The sequence below is a fragment of the Heterodontus francisci genome, chromosome 7, assembly GCF_036365525.1.
Source record: "Heterodontus francisci isolate sHetFra1 chromosome 7, sHetFra1.hap1, whole genome shotgun sequence".
Classification (NCBI taxonomy): domain Eukaryota; kingdom Metazoa; phylum Chordata; class Chondrichthyes; order Heterodontiformes; family Heterodontidae; genus Heterodontus; species Heterodontus francisci.
Genome location: NC_090377.1, coordinates 70,978,616 through 70,994,857, shown reverse-complemented (window position 1 = coordinate 70,994,857; position 16,242 = coordinate 70,978,616). Strand labels below are relative to the sequence as shown.

The window sequence follows — 16,242 nt, the reverse complement described above, 5'->3', positions numbered from 1 at the left end:
CATGTCAACAACGTCCATCGCCCTGCCCTCATCAATCCTCTTGGTCACCTCCTCAAAAAACTCAATCATAGTCGTGAGACATGATTTCCCACACACAGAGCCATGCTGACTATCCCTAATCAGACCTTGCCTTTTCAAATGCATATAAATCCTGTCTCTCAGAATCCCTTCCAATAACTTTCCCACCACTGATGTAAGGCTCACCGGCCTGTAGTTCCCTGGCTTATCCCTGCTGCCCTTCCTCAATAAAGGCACAACATTAGCAATCCTCCGGTCTTCCAGTACCTCACCTGTGGCTAACAATGATACAAAAATCTCTGCCAGAGCCCCAGCAATCTCCTGTCTTGCTTCCCATAGCATCCGAGGATACAGCTGGTCAGGCCCTGGGGATTTATCCACCTTAATGCGCTTCAAAACGTCCAACACCACCTCCTTTGTAATGTTGATATGCTCCAGGATATCGCTGTTCCCTCCCTTGAACTCACTAACTTCCATGACCTTCTCCTCGGTAAATACAGACGAGAAGTATTCATTTAGGACCTTGCCCATTTCCTGTGGCTCCCCACATAAATTACCACACTGATCCTTAAGGGGGCCTACTCTCTCCCTTGCTACCCTTTTACTCTTAATATACTTATAGAATCTTTTAGGATTCTCCTTTATCTTATCAGCCAGGGGAATCTCATGGCCGCTTTTCACCCTCCTAATTTCCTTCTTAAGTGTACTCCTACATTCCCTATACTCCTCGAGGGACTCGCTTGATCCCAGTTGCCTATACCTGACATATGCCGCCTCCTTTGTCCTGACCAGACCCTCAATATCCCTCGTCAACCAAGGTTCCCTAAACTTGTCAGCCTTGTCCTTCCATCTAACAGGAACATGCCGGCCCTGAACTCTTCCTATCTCACTTTTAAAAGCCTCCCACTTTAAGTGTAGAGCATGACTTTGGCCCCAGTGTTTAGTTGTGAAACAATATTTTTTCTCATTGCTTCTGTTTGTGCACAGTTTTTTTTTATTATTTAGTTGTATGTATTAATTGCAAGTCTCAGTCACATTCAGCTATGTTTGTTGAAAAAAATTAGTTAATTTTACAATTAAATCTCCTTGTAGGAAATGTTTGGTGAAGAGCGATGTTCGGATAGTTGGTTCCATGGAACCAACATAGCAACAAATCTGCATCATATCATTAACTATGTGCGAGTCAGACTTCCAGAGACGGCGCCTGAAGTGACCAGGGAGCCACCTGCCAGCACCAGCTCAGATACCTCTTTTGTACAGGTTAGTGTGTAACAGTTGAGATGGTTTAGCTTTACATTTTCCAAAGTTATTCAGAAATAACAATTAATAATGTTTTCACAAGTATTACGCTTACAGTTCGTCATTTGTGTGACCTGTGCATGGCTGTTGATTGGTTTCTAACATTAGCATGGCCCATAAAATAAATTAATTTTGTATTGAATTTAGAGGTTGAGATACATAAAGAAATTAAAATTTATATTCTAATGTTACCTCCTAAGCTTTTGAATTTTATATAAAATGGCACTTTAGCAATTATATGCTCCTTCATCACTTTTTCAAAGTGATTGCAGTGAATGATCTGTTGAAGGCCGAAAGTGACGGGCCTCAGTTGTGTATGTGTCTTATCTGTTGCGCTGTACTTCAGCTGAAGTCTAATAGGCAAAGGAACAGTGTTCATAAGCTAGCTGGGAACAGTTAAATAGTGGTTGATAAGCCATGTAGTGTTTTAAATTTATTATTGATCAAAAGATTAGAAATTAAGAGTGAGTCCATTAATCTAGCTTCTGTATTCAATTTGACACATTTATTCTTCATTCAAAGTTAGATTGTTTTACACTTAAGTTTCATACTTTTAGTGTTCTTACAATCACTAACTAATTTTGCACCCAATTTGAAACTTGACTGAGTAAATCTGTTATGTCAATTTAAGATGCCCTGATGAAGTGCCCTGATCAAAAGTCGATGTTGCCTATCAGCCAGTCTGTGAACAATTGTTCAATTAGCTGTGACCACATTGTAATGGGTAATTGGAATTGACCTTTAACAAGAACCTCAAATTTTTTTAATAAACATAATTATATTGCCCTTAATTCTTGTGTCTAGAATATAGCGCCTTCTAACATAGTAAAAACGTTCTGAGGTGCTTCACAACGTTATTAAACAAAATTTGACACTGAGCCATGGAGACATTAAGGAAGATGGCCAAAAGCTTTGTCACAGCGGTAGGTTTTAAGGAGCATGTTAAAGGACAAAAGAGAGGCGAAGAGGTTTAGGGAGAGAATTCAGAGTTTAGAGTCATGGCAGCCACTGCTGGAGAGATTAAACTTGGGGATATGCAAGAGACCAGAATTAGAGGAGCACAGCTATCTTTCAGGGCTGGAGGAAGTTAGAGATGGAAAGGAGCAAGGGCATGGATGGATTTGAAAACAAGGATGAGAATTTTAAAATTGAGGCGGTGCTCAGTTGGTGCTGGTATATGTCAGTGAGCACAGGGGCGAAGGGTGAATGGCACTTGGTGTGAGAGAGGTGCTGTTTTCTTCCTTGGAGTTCAATTACTGTCTTCTGAGGCATAATTCACAAACTCAGTTACACAGACAGGTATGTCATGTGACCACCTCTGTTTGAAAACTGAAGTTCTGGAAGGTTATTGAAATTCAAAGTTCTTCAGACATACTTGGGGGGGGGCGGTTGGCTCTTTCAAAGTCAAAGGGTGTTGATGGCTTTTGACAACCACTATTGACAAAAACCATTCTCGGTAATTGAATCAGAGCGCACCTCTATTCTGGTTAGACTGGGCGGTTACCTCTGTCTCCCAGCCAGCCTTTGGCTTCTGATATGCAAATTGTGCGTGGCCATCTTTAGCTATTCTGTTCTCCTTTTTAAAAGTTATTTGTAATAATGTCCAGTAAAAAGTCTCAGGCAACATTCCATATCTCAAAATTAATATTTTTCCAATTGGTGTGTGGGTTTTTCATCACATTGTACTTAGTACTTTCAAAAATTTCAGTCGTGTTCCCCCTCCTTGTATTAATTTTAGTGTAGCACTACTGATATTGTCTCTTACCACTACCTGTATTTAGTTTTGAGTTAGAATTTGTGTGTAATATATAATGTATAAAAGTACAGATCTACCAATGTGAGCAACCATTCCCCAGCTATGAGTGCAGATTGGAGATCTACCTGACTGCCTCATTCTGCACAATTATGCAACTGGACAATTGCACTTACAGGAAATGTCATCAGCTGAAGCAGCTCAAGCTCATGGTTTCAGAGATTGAGCGGCAGCTGGCGTCACTATGGGCATCTGCGAGACTGTGAGCTGCGTGGATAGCATGTTTCTGGATGATGTCTGCCTGAAGATTAAAAATATGCAGGTAGAGGGGGAATGGGGAACTGTCAAAAGGATCAGGCAGGTAGTGCAAAAGTCCCCTGAGTGCATCTTGGTCTCCAAACAGTATTCAGTTCTAAATACTGATGAGAGTGCAGCCGGAGCCAACTCCACAGCACCATGGCTGGCTCAGCTGTACAGGGGGACAGGAGAAAAATTGGGAAAACAATCGTGATATGGGATTCGATAGTTAAAGGAACAGACAGGCATTTCTGCAATCGCAGATGTAAATCCAGGATGGTGTGTTGCTTCCCTGGTGCCAAGGTCAAGGATGTCTCTGAATAGCTGCAGAGCACTGTGAGGGTATAGAGTGAACGGTCAATAGTTGTGGTCCATATCGGTACCAACAATGTCGGCAGAAAGAGGGATGAGATCCTGTCGACAGAATTTAGGGAGCTAGGAAAGAGACTAGCATGCAAGACCACGAAGGTGGTAATCTCCAATTACTCACAGTTCCAGGTACCAGTGAGTACAGAAATAGGAGGATAGAGAAGATGAATATGTGGCTGGAGAGCTGATACAGGAATGAGAGCTTGGATTCCTTGGACATTGGGAATGGTTCTGGGTGAGACAGGCCAGATAGGTTGCACTTGAACAGAATGTCATTGTGGGTGGTTTGCTATTGCTATTGGGGAGGATTTAAACTAACTTGGCAGGGGGTTGGGAACCAGGAGGTAACATCAGAGAGGAAAAACAAGGTATACAAAGAATTGGGAGGGAGAGATAGCATTCCAGTAAGAAATAGTAAACTATTAGGTGGCGTCAAAATTAGATGAAATGCAGTAAGATCTAAATTGGGTTTACTGTGCATGTATGTGAACATGTGGAGTGTGATAAATAAGGTTGGTGAGCTGCAGGCGCAGCTAGCCAGGTGGGAATATGATGTCATGGGGACAACAGAGACCTGGCTCAAAAAAGGGCATAAAAACAAGAAATGCTGGCAATACTCAGCAGGTTTGGCAGCATCTGTGGAGAGAGAAGCAGAATTAACGTTTCAGGTCAGTGACCCTTCTTCAGAACTGGCAAATATTAGAAATGTGAAAGGTTATAAGCAAGTAAAGCGGGGGTGGGGCAAGAGATAACAAAGGAGAAGGTGTAGATAGGACAAGGTCACAGAATAACTGACCAGAAGGTCATGGAACAAAGGCAAACAATATGTTAATGGTGTGTTGAAAGACAGAGCATTAGTACAGATAGGGTGTTAACGGACTGAAAATTGAACAGCCGCAAATACAAACATGAAAAAAAACAGTGAGTAAGCAAACTAAACAAACTAAGATAAAATAAAATAAAACAAACACAAAAAAAGAAAAAATAGAAAAAAGAAAAAAAAACTAAAAATAAAAGTAAAGTGTAGGGGCCCGTCGTGCTCTGAAATTATTGAACTCGATGTTCAATCCGGCAGGCTGTAGTCTGCCTAATCATTAAATGAGATGCTGTTCCTCAATGAACATCAACGTAAGTGGGCGGCACAGTGGTGCAGTGGTTAGCACTGCAGCCTCACAGCTCCAGTGACCCGGGTTCGATTCTGGGTACTGCCTGTGTGGAGTTTGCAAGTTCTCCCTGTGTCTGCGTGGGTTTTCGCCGGGTGCTCCGGTTTCCTCCCACAGCCAAAAGACTTGCAGGTGATAGGTAAATTGGCCATTATAAATTGCCCCTAGTGTAGGTAGGGAATATGGGATTATTGTAGGGTTAGTATAAAATGGGTGGTTGTTGGTCGGCACAGACTCGGTGGGCCGAAGGGCCTGTTTCAGTGCTGTATCTCTAAATAAAATAAAAAGTAAGCTCGAGGAACAGCATCTCATTTACCTTCACTCTATCCAGGCCCATCACTATTATGTACATTTCAATCAGATCTCCTCTTGGCTTTCTCTGTTCTAAGGCGAACAGCTCCAGCCTATCCATAGCTGCATTTTTCCAGTCCTTGCAACATTCTCATAAATCTCCCCTGTACTCTGTCTAGTGCAATTACATCCTTTCTGTAATGAGGTGACCAGAATTGCACACAGTACTCAAGTTGTGGCCTAACCAATGAGTTATACAGTTTCAGCATAACCTCCCTGCTCTTATATTCTATACCTCTGCTAATAAAGGAAAGGATTCCATCTGCCCCCTTAACCACCTTATCGACTTGTCTTGCCACCGTCAGGGATCAGTGGATATTCACTCCAAGGTCCTTCACTTCCTCTACACTTCTCAGTACTTTTCCATTAATCGTGCATTCCTTTGCCTTGTTTGACCTCCCCAAATGCATCACCTCACACTTCTCTGGGTTGAATTCCATTTGCCACTTTTCTGCCCATCTGACCGGACCATCTATCTTCCTGCAGCCTACAGCTATCCTCCTCGCTATCTACCACATGGGCAATCTCTGTGTCATCTACAAACTTCTTGATCGTGCCCCCTACATTTATGTCCAAATCGTTAATACATACCACAAAAATCAGTGAACCTAGTACTGAGCCCTGCGGAACGCCACTGCAAACAGCCTTCCAGTCGCTAAAACAGCCGTCAACAATTATCGTTTGTTTCGTGCCACTGAGCCAATTTTGTATCCACCTTGCTGCATTTCCCTGGATCCCATGGGATTTTTTTTTTAACCAGTCTGCCATGTGGGACCTTGTCAAAAGTCTTGCTAGAATCCATGTAGACCACATCAACTGCACTATCCTCATCTATCTTCCTTATTACTACTTCAAAAAATTCGATCGAGTTGGTCAAACAAGAACTTCCCTTAACAAATCCATGCTGACTATCCTTGATTAACCTGTGCCTTTCTAAGTGACGGTTTATCCTGTCTCTCAGAATAGATTCCAATAATTTTCCCACTACTGAAGTTAGACTGCCTGGCCTGTAATTATTCAGTCTATCCTTCGTTCCTTTTTTAAACAGAGGTACAACGTGAGCAGTCCTCCAATCCTCTGGCACCACACCTGTATCCGGTGAGGACTGGAAAATGATGGTCAGACCTTCTGCTATTTCCTCTCTTGCTGCTTTTAACAGCCTGGGGGTACATTTCATCCATCTCTGGTGATTTATCAACTTACAGGGATGCTAATCCCATTAATACTTGCTGTCTCCCTGTGTTTATCAATCCAATTTTCACACTCTTCCTCCTTAACTACAATATCTGTATCGTCCCCCTCTTTTGTGAAGACAGGCACAAAGTATTCATTAAGAACCATACCAACATTTTCTGCCCCTACACATGGGTTACCTTTGTGGTCTTTAATGGGCCCTCCTCTGTCCTCAGTTATCCTCTTACTCAATGTATTGATAAAACATCTTTGGGTTCACCTTGAATTTGCTCGCCAATATTCTTTCATGCCCTAACTTTGCTTTCCTAATTTCCTTTTTGATTTCACCCCTCCACTTTTCATACTCCTCTCCGGCTTTCTGTAGTATTGAGTTCTTGGTATCAGACATAAGCTTTCCTTTTCTGCCTTATCTTACCCTGTAAGCTCCTTGACATCCATGGGGCTCTAGATTTGGCCATCCCAACCTTTTTCTTTGTGGGAAGGTGTTTACTCTGAACCCCTTGAATCTCCTCTTTGTCTCCCGCTGCTCTGACACTGATTTACCTTCAAGTAGTTGTCACTACTCCGTTTAGTAAAATTGGCCTTGCCCTAAATGAGAACTCGAACTCCCATTCTATCTCTGTCCTTTTCCATAATGTTAAAACTAACTGAATTATGATCATGACCTTCCACTGCTACTCCTCCCACCTGCCCATCTTCATTTCCTAAAACGAAGTCTAAAACTGTGCCCTCTCTTGTTGGGACTTGCTACATACTGGGCAAAAAAGTTCTCTTGAATGCACCTCAAGAATTCTGTTCCCTCAATTCCTTTCACACTAAAACTATCGCAATTAATATTGGGGTAGTTAAAATCCTCTACTATTACTGCCCTATTGTTTTTGCACTTCTCACAGATTTGCCTACATATCTGTGCTTCTATCTCCCTCTGACTGTTGGGGGTCTATAGTACACTCCCAGCAGTGTGATTGCCCCTTTTTTGTTCCTTCGCTCAATCCATATGGCCTCATTTGATGAACCTTCCAACACATCATCCCTCTTCACAGCTGTAATAGTTTCTTAGACCAAAATTGCCACTCCCCCTCCTTTCTTATCCCCTCCCTATCGCATCTGAAAACCCTGTAACCAGGAACGTTGAGCTGCCATTTCTGAGTCTCCTTAAGCCATGTTTCTATATTAGCTATGTTATCATACTGCCACGTGTCTCTATGTGCCCTCAGCTCATCTGCTTTATTTGATGTACTCCTTGCACTGAAATAAATACCCGTGAGCACTGCAAAACTCTTTTTGTAATTTTCTAACCATTAATTTTCTGCCTTCCATTTTCATTTCTGATTTACCCCCAATTGAGTCCCCCTGCCAAACTTGTTTAAACCCTCCCCAACAGCACTAGCAAAACGTCCTGCAAGGAACTCAGTTCCGGCTCTGTTCAGGTGCAACCCGTCTGGCCTGCACAGAGCCCATCTCCCCCAGAGACGATCCCAATGTCCCAGGAATCTAAAGCCCTCCCTCCTGTTCCATCATGAGAAAGGCCAAAACCATAGTTATAACATGGGACTTGAATTATTATAATACAGCCTGGAATATTAATAATGCAAAAGGCAGAGAGGGGGATGACTTTCTAAAGTGTGTTCAGGAGAGTTTTCTGTATCAGTATGTTTCCAGTCTAGTGAGGAAGGAGGCATTGCTGGATCTGGTTCTGAGGAATAAGATGGGTCAAGTGCCAGTTGGGGAACATTTAGGGATAATGATCATAGTATCATAAGAGTTCCGAAGAAGGGTCACTGACCCGAAACGTTAACTCGGCTTCTCTTTTCACAGATGCTGCCAGACCAGCTGAGTGGTTCCAGCATTTCTTGTTTTTATTTTATTATAGTATCATAAGACTTAGGTTAGGCAAGGAGCAATCCAGAGTAAAAATTAATTGAGGGAGGGCCAATTTCTATCGGGTGAGAGGCAGTACAGAGAAGGTTTACTAGACTAATACCTGGAATGGGCGGGCTGTCTTACGAGGAAAGAATTGGACAGGCTAAGCTTGTATCTGCTGGAATTTAGAAGAGTAAGAGGCGACCTGATTGAAACATATAAGATCCTGAGGGGTCCTGACAGGGTGGATGTGGAAAGGATGTTTCCCCTTGTGGGAGTATCTAGAACTAGGGGTCACTGTTTTAAAAATAAAGGGTCGCCCATTTAAGACAGAGATGAGGAGAAATTTTTCTCTGAGGGTTGTGAATCTTTGGAATTCTCTTCCTCAAAAGGTGTTGGAAGCACAGTCTTTGAATATTTTTAAGGCAGAGGTAGATAGATTCTTGATAAGCAAGGGGGTGGAAGGTTATTGGGGGTAGGTGGAAATGTGGACTGATCAGTTCGGCTATGAACTTATTGATTGCCGGAGCAGGCTCGAATGGCCGAGTGGCCTACTCCTGCTCATAATTCGTGTGTTCGTAACAGATCTGGCCCGGGTAAAGAGGAATCAAAGATTGGCAGGCAAAACTGTAATTGAACTGTAGTGAGCTGGCTTTAAAGAGGCGATACGAGGTACATTCCCATGAGGGGCAAACAAAGCCAGAGCTCCCTGGATTATGAAAAGAGATAGCGAGTAAGATGACGCTGAAAAAGGGTGCGTATGACCGATGTCAGTTTGTTAATATAAGTGAGAATCAGGCTGAATATAGAAAGTTCAGAGGAGAAGTGAAATAAGAGCAGCAAAGATAGAGTATGAGATGAGACTGGTAGCCCACATAAAAGACAATCCAAAAGTCTTCCATAAGCAGGTAGTGAGTAAAAAGCTGGTAAAAAGAGGAGAACGAGCCACCCCCCCCACCATCTGTCTTTACCAAGGAAAAAGATACTGCCAAAGTCATAGTGAAAGAGGAGGTAGTTGAGACACTGGACTAAAAATTGATTAAAAAGTAGGTATTAGAAAGGCTGGCTGTGCTTAAAGTTGACAAGTCACCAGGAATGGGTCAGATACATACAAGGATACTGAGGAAAGTAAGGGTGGAAATTCCGGAGGCATTGGCCAGAATCTTCCAGTCCTTCTTGGGTACTGGAGAATTGCAAATCTTGCACCCTTGTTCAAAAAACGGTTTAAGGATAAGCCCAGCAGCTACAGGCCAAAAGCCTTGGTGTTGGGAAAGCTTTTTGAAATGATAAATTGGGACAAAATTAACCAGTCACCTGGACAAATGTGGATTAATTAAGAAATGCCAGTACAGATTTGTTACGGCCAGATCGTTTTTAACTAACGTGATAGTGTTTTTAATGATGTAACAGAGAGGGTATAAGAGGGTAATGCGCTTGATATGGTGTATATGGACTTCCAAAAGGCACTTCACAAAGTGCCACATAACAGGTTTTTCAGCAAAGTTGAACCCATGCAATAAAAGGGACAGTGGCAGCATGGATACGAAATTGGCTGAGTGACAGTAAACTGAGAGTAGTGGTGAACGCTTGTTTTTCGTGTTGGAGGACAGTATATAATGTATAGTATATAGAGGTTGCTATTAGGATCCCTGCTTTTCTTGATCTATATTAATGACCTAGACTTGGGTGTGCAGGGAACAATTGCAAAATTTGTGGATGACACAAAACTTGGAAATATTGTGAACCGTGAGAAGAATAGTGATAGACTGCAAGAGGACATAGGCTGGCGGAATGGGAAGACGTGGCAGGTGAAATTGCAGGGAAGTGTGAAGTGATACATTTGGTAGGAAAAAGGAGGAAAGGCAATATAAAATAAAGGATACAATTCTAAATGGGGTGCAGGAGCAGAGGGACCTGGGGGTATATGTGCACAAGTCATTGAAGGTTGCAGAGCAGGTTGAAAACGCAGTTAATAGGGCATACAAGATCTTGGGTTTTATAAATAGAGGCATAGAGAACAAAAGCAGGAAGGTTATGGTGAGCCTTAATAAAACACTGATTCGGCCTCAATGGATGCATTGTATCCATTTCTGGGCACCACACCTTTGGAAGGATGTGAGGTAGAAAAGATTTACAAGAATGGTTCAAGGGATGAGAAACTTCAGTTGCATGGATAGATTGGCAAAGCCAGGGCTGCTGTCTTAAGCGAAGAGTAGGTTGAGAGGAGATTTGATTGAGGTGTTCAAAATCATGAGGGGGTTGAGACAGAGTAGATGGGGAGAAACTGTTCCCATTGGCGGAATGGTCGACAACCAGAGGACATTTAAAGCGATTAGCAGAAGAACCAGAGGTGACATGAAAAACTTATGCAATGAGTGGTTAAGATCTGGAATGCAATACCTGAGAGTGTGGTGGAGGTAGATTCAATTGTGGCTTTCAAACGGGAATTAGATAATTATCTAAGAGAAAAGATTTGCAGGGCTACAGGGAAAAGTTGCGGACTGTGACTAGCTGATTTACCCGTGCAGAGAGCTAGCATGGGCACAATGAGCCAAATGGCTTCCTTCTGTGCTGAATCACAGAATGGTTACACTGAAGTTCGTGCACACCCACCCTCTCCTCATTAAGCTGTGCTATCTCCCTGTTCTCCAAAGCTTCAATTTCATTTTGCTTTGGGTTGGAATTTCTTTTTATCATGATTGACCTTGGCCAAGCAATCTCGTCCAGTCACAAATTGTGCCCCCCGATCCTCCAAAATATTGCTCATTCGCCACTCTTTTTGCTCTACTGTTAGTGACTTATCTGTTATCATTGTGCTGTGGACCATTAGAACTCTTTCCCATAGCAATTTCACTTTTCAATCTCTTTCAAAAGTCTTGTTTTTTTTTAAAAAAAGGAAGTTAATAAACAGTGCTTTCAGTTCACAAATTGATAATATTTCCTGCTTGGTGTTGTCTGCCCTCTTATAAACTGCTCTAAGATGTCATTCTGCATGAGGGATACTATAAAATGCTTGTTGGTGTATTCTTTATTTTTCTAACGTTTTCCTACATATTCCACTTCCATGTTTATATGAATGCAGAATATACTTCTTTTCCATCACTTACAGCTTTACACAAAACTTTCTACTGCAGTGCAATACATTAAAAAGTTCATATTACTGAAGTTACTGTGCTTCTTCCCTCGGTTGATAATGGTGATTTATGGTGATCAATGCAAAAGTACAATTGACATCAAAGTGTTGAAAGACATGGTCATCAATGGAGCATTTGGGGAAAAAAATCCATCTTTGTAGCTGTTGGTACCTGATGCATAGAATTAGACTCGGACTAATCTTATATTTTTGAGAAAAAAAAGCATTGTGTACAATTAGCTAGCTACTTGGATTACTTGATAGAATTGCTGGCACCTCAAGAACTTTCATTTATTTAGCACTCTTCAAGTAAAAGAATGCCTGAGTACTGTACAGAGGGGGAAGAGGCTGACATCACACAGGAAAGGAAGATTTGGGTGGGTGAAGAGGAAAGAGAAATTTTTATAAAGTCCTTAAAAGACTGGGCGAGAGTGGTAACCAAGCAAAGTGGTTTTGCAAGAAAATCCCAGAAGGCAGCAGTATTTTACCTGAAAGTGTTGTCTGGAGGAACAGAAGATATTGTAGTAATTTAGAGATAGAGGGATGTGCTGGGTGTGGCACCTAAGAATGGAGAAGATCATGCAGAAGTGAACTGAGGCTATGGAGTGCTTTTAAAACAACAAACTTGAACGTTGATTTGTTGGAGTGCAGGGTGTCAGTGGAACATGGTGACAAAGTAATGGATGTGTGGGAGAGAATTTAAGCTGCAGAGTTCGGAGTGAGTTGAAGTTGTTGGAAATGGGTAGGTTGGTGAGTTAGAGCATTTAAGAAATCATAAAATGGTAAAAGCGCAGATCGATCTTCCTTGTGATAAAGGGATGGATTATGGCTTCAGTAGCATAAAGGGAGCACCAGGAGCATAAGTAGGCGGTGTTCTAGAGGTGATAGGCTGCCTTGACATCAGACCTGATGTAGGGTAAAAAGCTTAATTCAACTGGGGTTGTGGTTAAAATGCTTAGGTCAACCGAGGACACATTGGAGATGACTGTGCTGCTGTGGGAGAAGAAATTGTTTCCTTAAATGTAGTGATTAAATTGTAACATGAAAGTGAAACCCTGTGAGAGATGTGGCAGAAATGAACTATAGAAAAGAATGGAGTGCTAGAAGCAGCAGAAAGGTTAGGCTGGATAGCAAGTCACTGGCTAACATGTTGCTGACTTTGATTAGCAGTCTCAGTGTTATGAAAATTGGACCTGGAGTGAGAGGTGTTTCCATAGCTGAATGATGTATTCATAGTGAGAAAGGGCAGGTCTAGGCTACAATGTAGTTTCAGAAAATAGAAGTTTTGAAGATGGGATATTGAAGAGGCTAATGAGCAGTTTTGAGACTGATGGGATAATAGGCAGAAATGGGGATAGGTTGATATTTGTCAGTAAGCATATAGTCAACGAAGCAAAGATAGTTGGTTTTGAACTAGGTTGGATGGGGTTAGTCGACAAAAAGAATTTTGGGACTGAAGCTGCCGAGTAGAGAGGAGGTTGGGGGGTGGGGGGGTGGTTCCATTGGGGGAGAGCTAGAAGGGTAGGATGGAAAATGCAGTTGTATGAATGGCTTCAGATTTGGAAACAAACTTGTCAATGAGCTCTTTGCATTTAGTATGAAGTGAGGATGGAAGACTTTTGGGGGGGAGCTCAGCAGAGATTTTTTGGCTGGAGAGGAGTAGCATAGGGTAATTTTTGCTACCCTTGGTGACCCTGGAATACTGGGAGGATTTGACTGCATGCTGTGAAGAACAACACTGCATGAGCTGGCCAAACCAGATATACCAGTGGACAACAGAGCTTTCATACGTCACATGATTTAGTATGCAGCTTGCAGATTTAAGTTGATGAAGGTTGTTTGAGGGGGTATGGAGGGTGGGAAACTATCTGGGATCTGATGGAGATGATGATATTGAAGACGAAGGCAAAATAATTTATTTTATTTATTTATTTAGAGATACAGCACTAAAACAGGCCCTTCGGCCCACCAAGTCTGTGCCGACCAACAATCACCCATTTATACTAACCCTTGTGGAATAGTTTAATGGAGAAGGTGTCATTGTGGATGGCAGGCCAAATGAGGGAGAGCTAGAAGGTGAAAGGATACCAGTGTGACAGTTGGAGGGGTTATTTTGTTCCAGCGTGCAATAAAGATGATAGAAGGATTAGGTTTAGGGGAGAAAATAGATCGGAACAAGTAATTGGAAATGGGCCTGAGGCTGTGAGCCCAGGGATCGGCTCCAACATGTTGCACCATGGACATTTGACAAATTTACTGACTCAGCCACTGACATGGGGGCAAGTAAGCTGTATGTGGAGTGTAGCCAATCTAATGCCATCAAAGTACAGTCCGATTTAAATCCATTTCTCCCTATAAATCGCTAAGCATGCAAACACCAATGGAGAACAGCACAACTGTATTAGCTAGCTAGCAAGCAAAACCGTATGCAATGCCAATGCGAATTACTTTTGTTGACAGAATAGAGCTAGCTACATCATATCACGGGGTGGTCGATGGATGTTATTGAATGACCTTTGTGGATTCACACTGTATCTGGAGGGCAATAAGCCATGAAACTCAAGAAGAGGATTGTTATTGTAGTCATTGAGGTGAGGCAGTAAAAATAATTAACAACAGGAAGACTGACCATTTCTCACACTGCTGTTGTCACAAGACAATTTAACTCATGATGGTCTCTGTGCAACTTCTCCGCCTGCTTGAAATATGTATCTGAAGACAGGGCAGCCAACTAAAGGGCAGTGATCTCCACATCAGTGGAATGTTATAGGGTGAAGCAGATAGCATTTCAGAAGAGTCATGTAAAACAGAAAAGCAGAGTGGGACAGGAAGGGACAGAGATTAATGGTAGGGAGTCAAGACTAGTTTATTCATCTTGACAGGCTGTTAAACCAGGTCCTGGATTCTAAAATACAGAAACAACTGCATCTCTCATGGACAAAATGTCACTTGCTCACCAAAGCTAGTGACAAAATTAGATAAGCACAATTATAAATAAAGAGCGCCCTTCAGTTCCTCCAATAAAATAATTCTCTTAAATTCATTAATGTCTATATCTCAGTCTATCACTGCTAATTCTGATTCAGCTCTGACCAGATAATTAACAAAAAGTTTTTCTGCAAAGAGTTGAGCAGTTGTTACTGCATGTATTTATTAGTCCGTTACAAAATGTTTAGTGACTATCAGTAAGATTGTACTCCAGCCTAACCAATTTATGTCCAAGCCAAATCTATTACCTGTTAGCAAAGGTACACTTATAATGTAATGTTATTATGTGATACAGACAACTTTCAAATGACATTGGACACTCCGGTTATCTGCCCCCAAACTGGATAGTAAATGTTGCACATTGCAGTTACTGATCTTTGATGTTCTTAGCTGCTAGGTAGCTGCTACATAGCTGCTAGGTTATTTTAGAACACAAGGTTAAAGGCTTGAAGCAGGGGTGTTCACCCTTTTTGAGTGGGGGCCACATTACAATTTTTGTCTTAAATAGTGGGCCGGTGAGACAATTTCAGAAAGATAAAGGCATTAAAAATTTCTTAATATTAATCAAAACAACAACAATTGGACATTTTTCTCAAGAAGCTTTAAATGAGAAGACTAATTAATTGACTTGGTTTTCATCACTATGTTGGAGACTGATTCCAGCACACTTCTTGTAGCAATGTGGAGCATTCCAGATAGATGTCCATCTGTTGGGAGTGATATTGATCGCACTCTCTCCCTCCTCTCTCTGTCTGCTTCACCCTCCCTCGCTCTGGTTCCCCTCCCCTTGAGTGGTTTCTCACCCCCCCCCCCCCCCCCCGTGTCGTCCTCCCCGCGCCTCCCCCGTGTCGTCCGAGCCTTGAGTGACAGTCAACAGGGTAGCTTTGTGTGTATAGAAGTGTTTAATTGGAAGGTGTTATTGATGGAGGAGTGCAGAGAAATTAGAGGTTAGGCATTTGTGTTAATCCACTTTGTATTTTGGATTTCTGGCAACAGAAATAAAAATGGTATCCAAAATGGATCTTTTTTGTCTGCTTAGAGAAGATACTAAGGAAATGTTTGGTTCTGTTTCAGTATCACACTGGGATTGTCTGTTGAAGTTAGATAGGTCATTACCCCCACACAATCAGCTATGAACACAAAAAATCTTGGAACTCTATTTGTCATATCTCACCTGTACAGAATTTATATTCAGTAATGTCGATGGAAGAAAAATACTGCATTATGGGGCATGCAATGGTGTTTACTTTTTAGTTGAAAAATTGTTTCATTTACTTTTAAAACTAAAAATTCAATGCTTTACAACAACTTTCCTGTCTCTTCCTATGTAATAGGGGTCAAGAAGGGCTACTGCTCTCAACAGAGAGGTACATCAATTTTTGTCTTGCTTTGAATAACCATTCTTTCAAAGTACTTGTGTGCAGTGTTGCAGAATTCACTTCCTGAAGATACATTCTGGAAGAAACAAAATTAGAGTGCTGCTTAAAATTACTTTCTAACTCCACAGAAGAGCCTAAGGCACCACTTCACTGTCAGGGATATAGGGCTCAATTTTAACACTCTAAGTGGATGGGTTTTGTATCAGTTAGAATCTCACCCATAGTCTTTCCCGCCCCCACCAACCCCATTTTGTTCAGCTTGAAGCCCGGAGTTAAGTATACTTTGTTTTCTGTAAACTCAAATTGCTTGGCTCGAAGTGGTGCTTTAGTGCATTTTAAAAAAGGAAAAAAATTACCTCACCATGTTATACCATCAGAAAGAATAGAGAAGATTTTCAACTTGCTGCTTTAATGTAAAATTGGCATTGAGGATCA

General features: G+C 41.8%; 1 protein-coding gene across 8 annotated transcripts in view; it reads left to right on the top strand.

The window, feature by feature from the left end:
• Window positions 1–16,242, top strand: part of ubr3 (ubiquitin protein ligase E3 component n-recognin 3) — a 416,754-nt gene that overhangs the window by 161,176 nt on the left and 239,336 nt on the right. For 6 of the 8 annotated variants that reach the window (XM_068035371.1, XM_068035367.1, XM_068035366.1 and 3 more), the window contains 2 exons: window positions 1,111–1,278; window positions 15,763–15,795. In XM_068035371.1, the coding sequence (XP_067891472.1) occupies window positions 1,111–1,278; window positions 15,763–15,795 (201 nt within the window). The remainder of the gene's footprint in view (window positions 1–1,110; window positions 1,279–15,762; window positions 15,796–16,242) is intronic. The other 2 variants (XM_068035370.1, XM_068035368.1) reach the window with 1 other exon arrangement.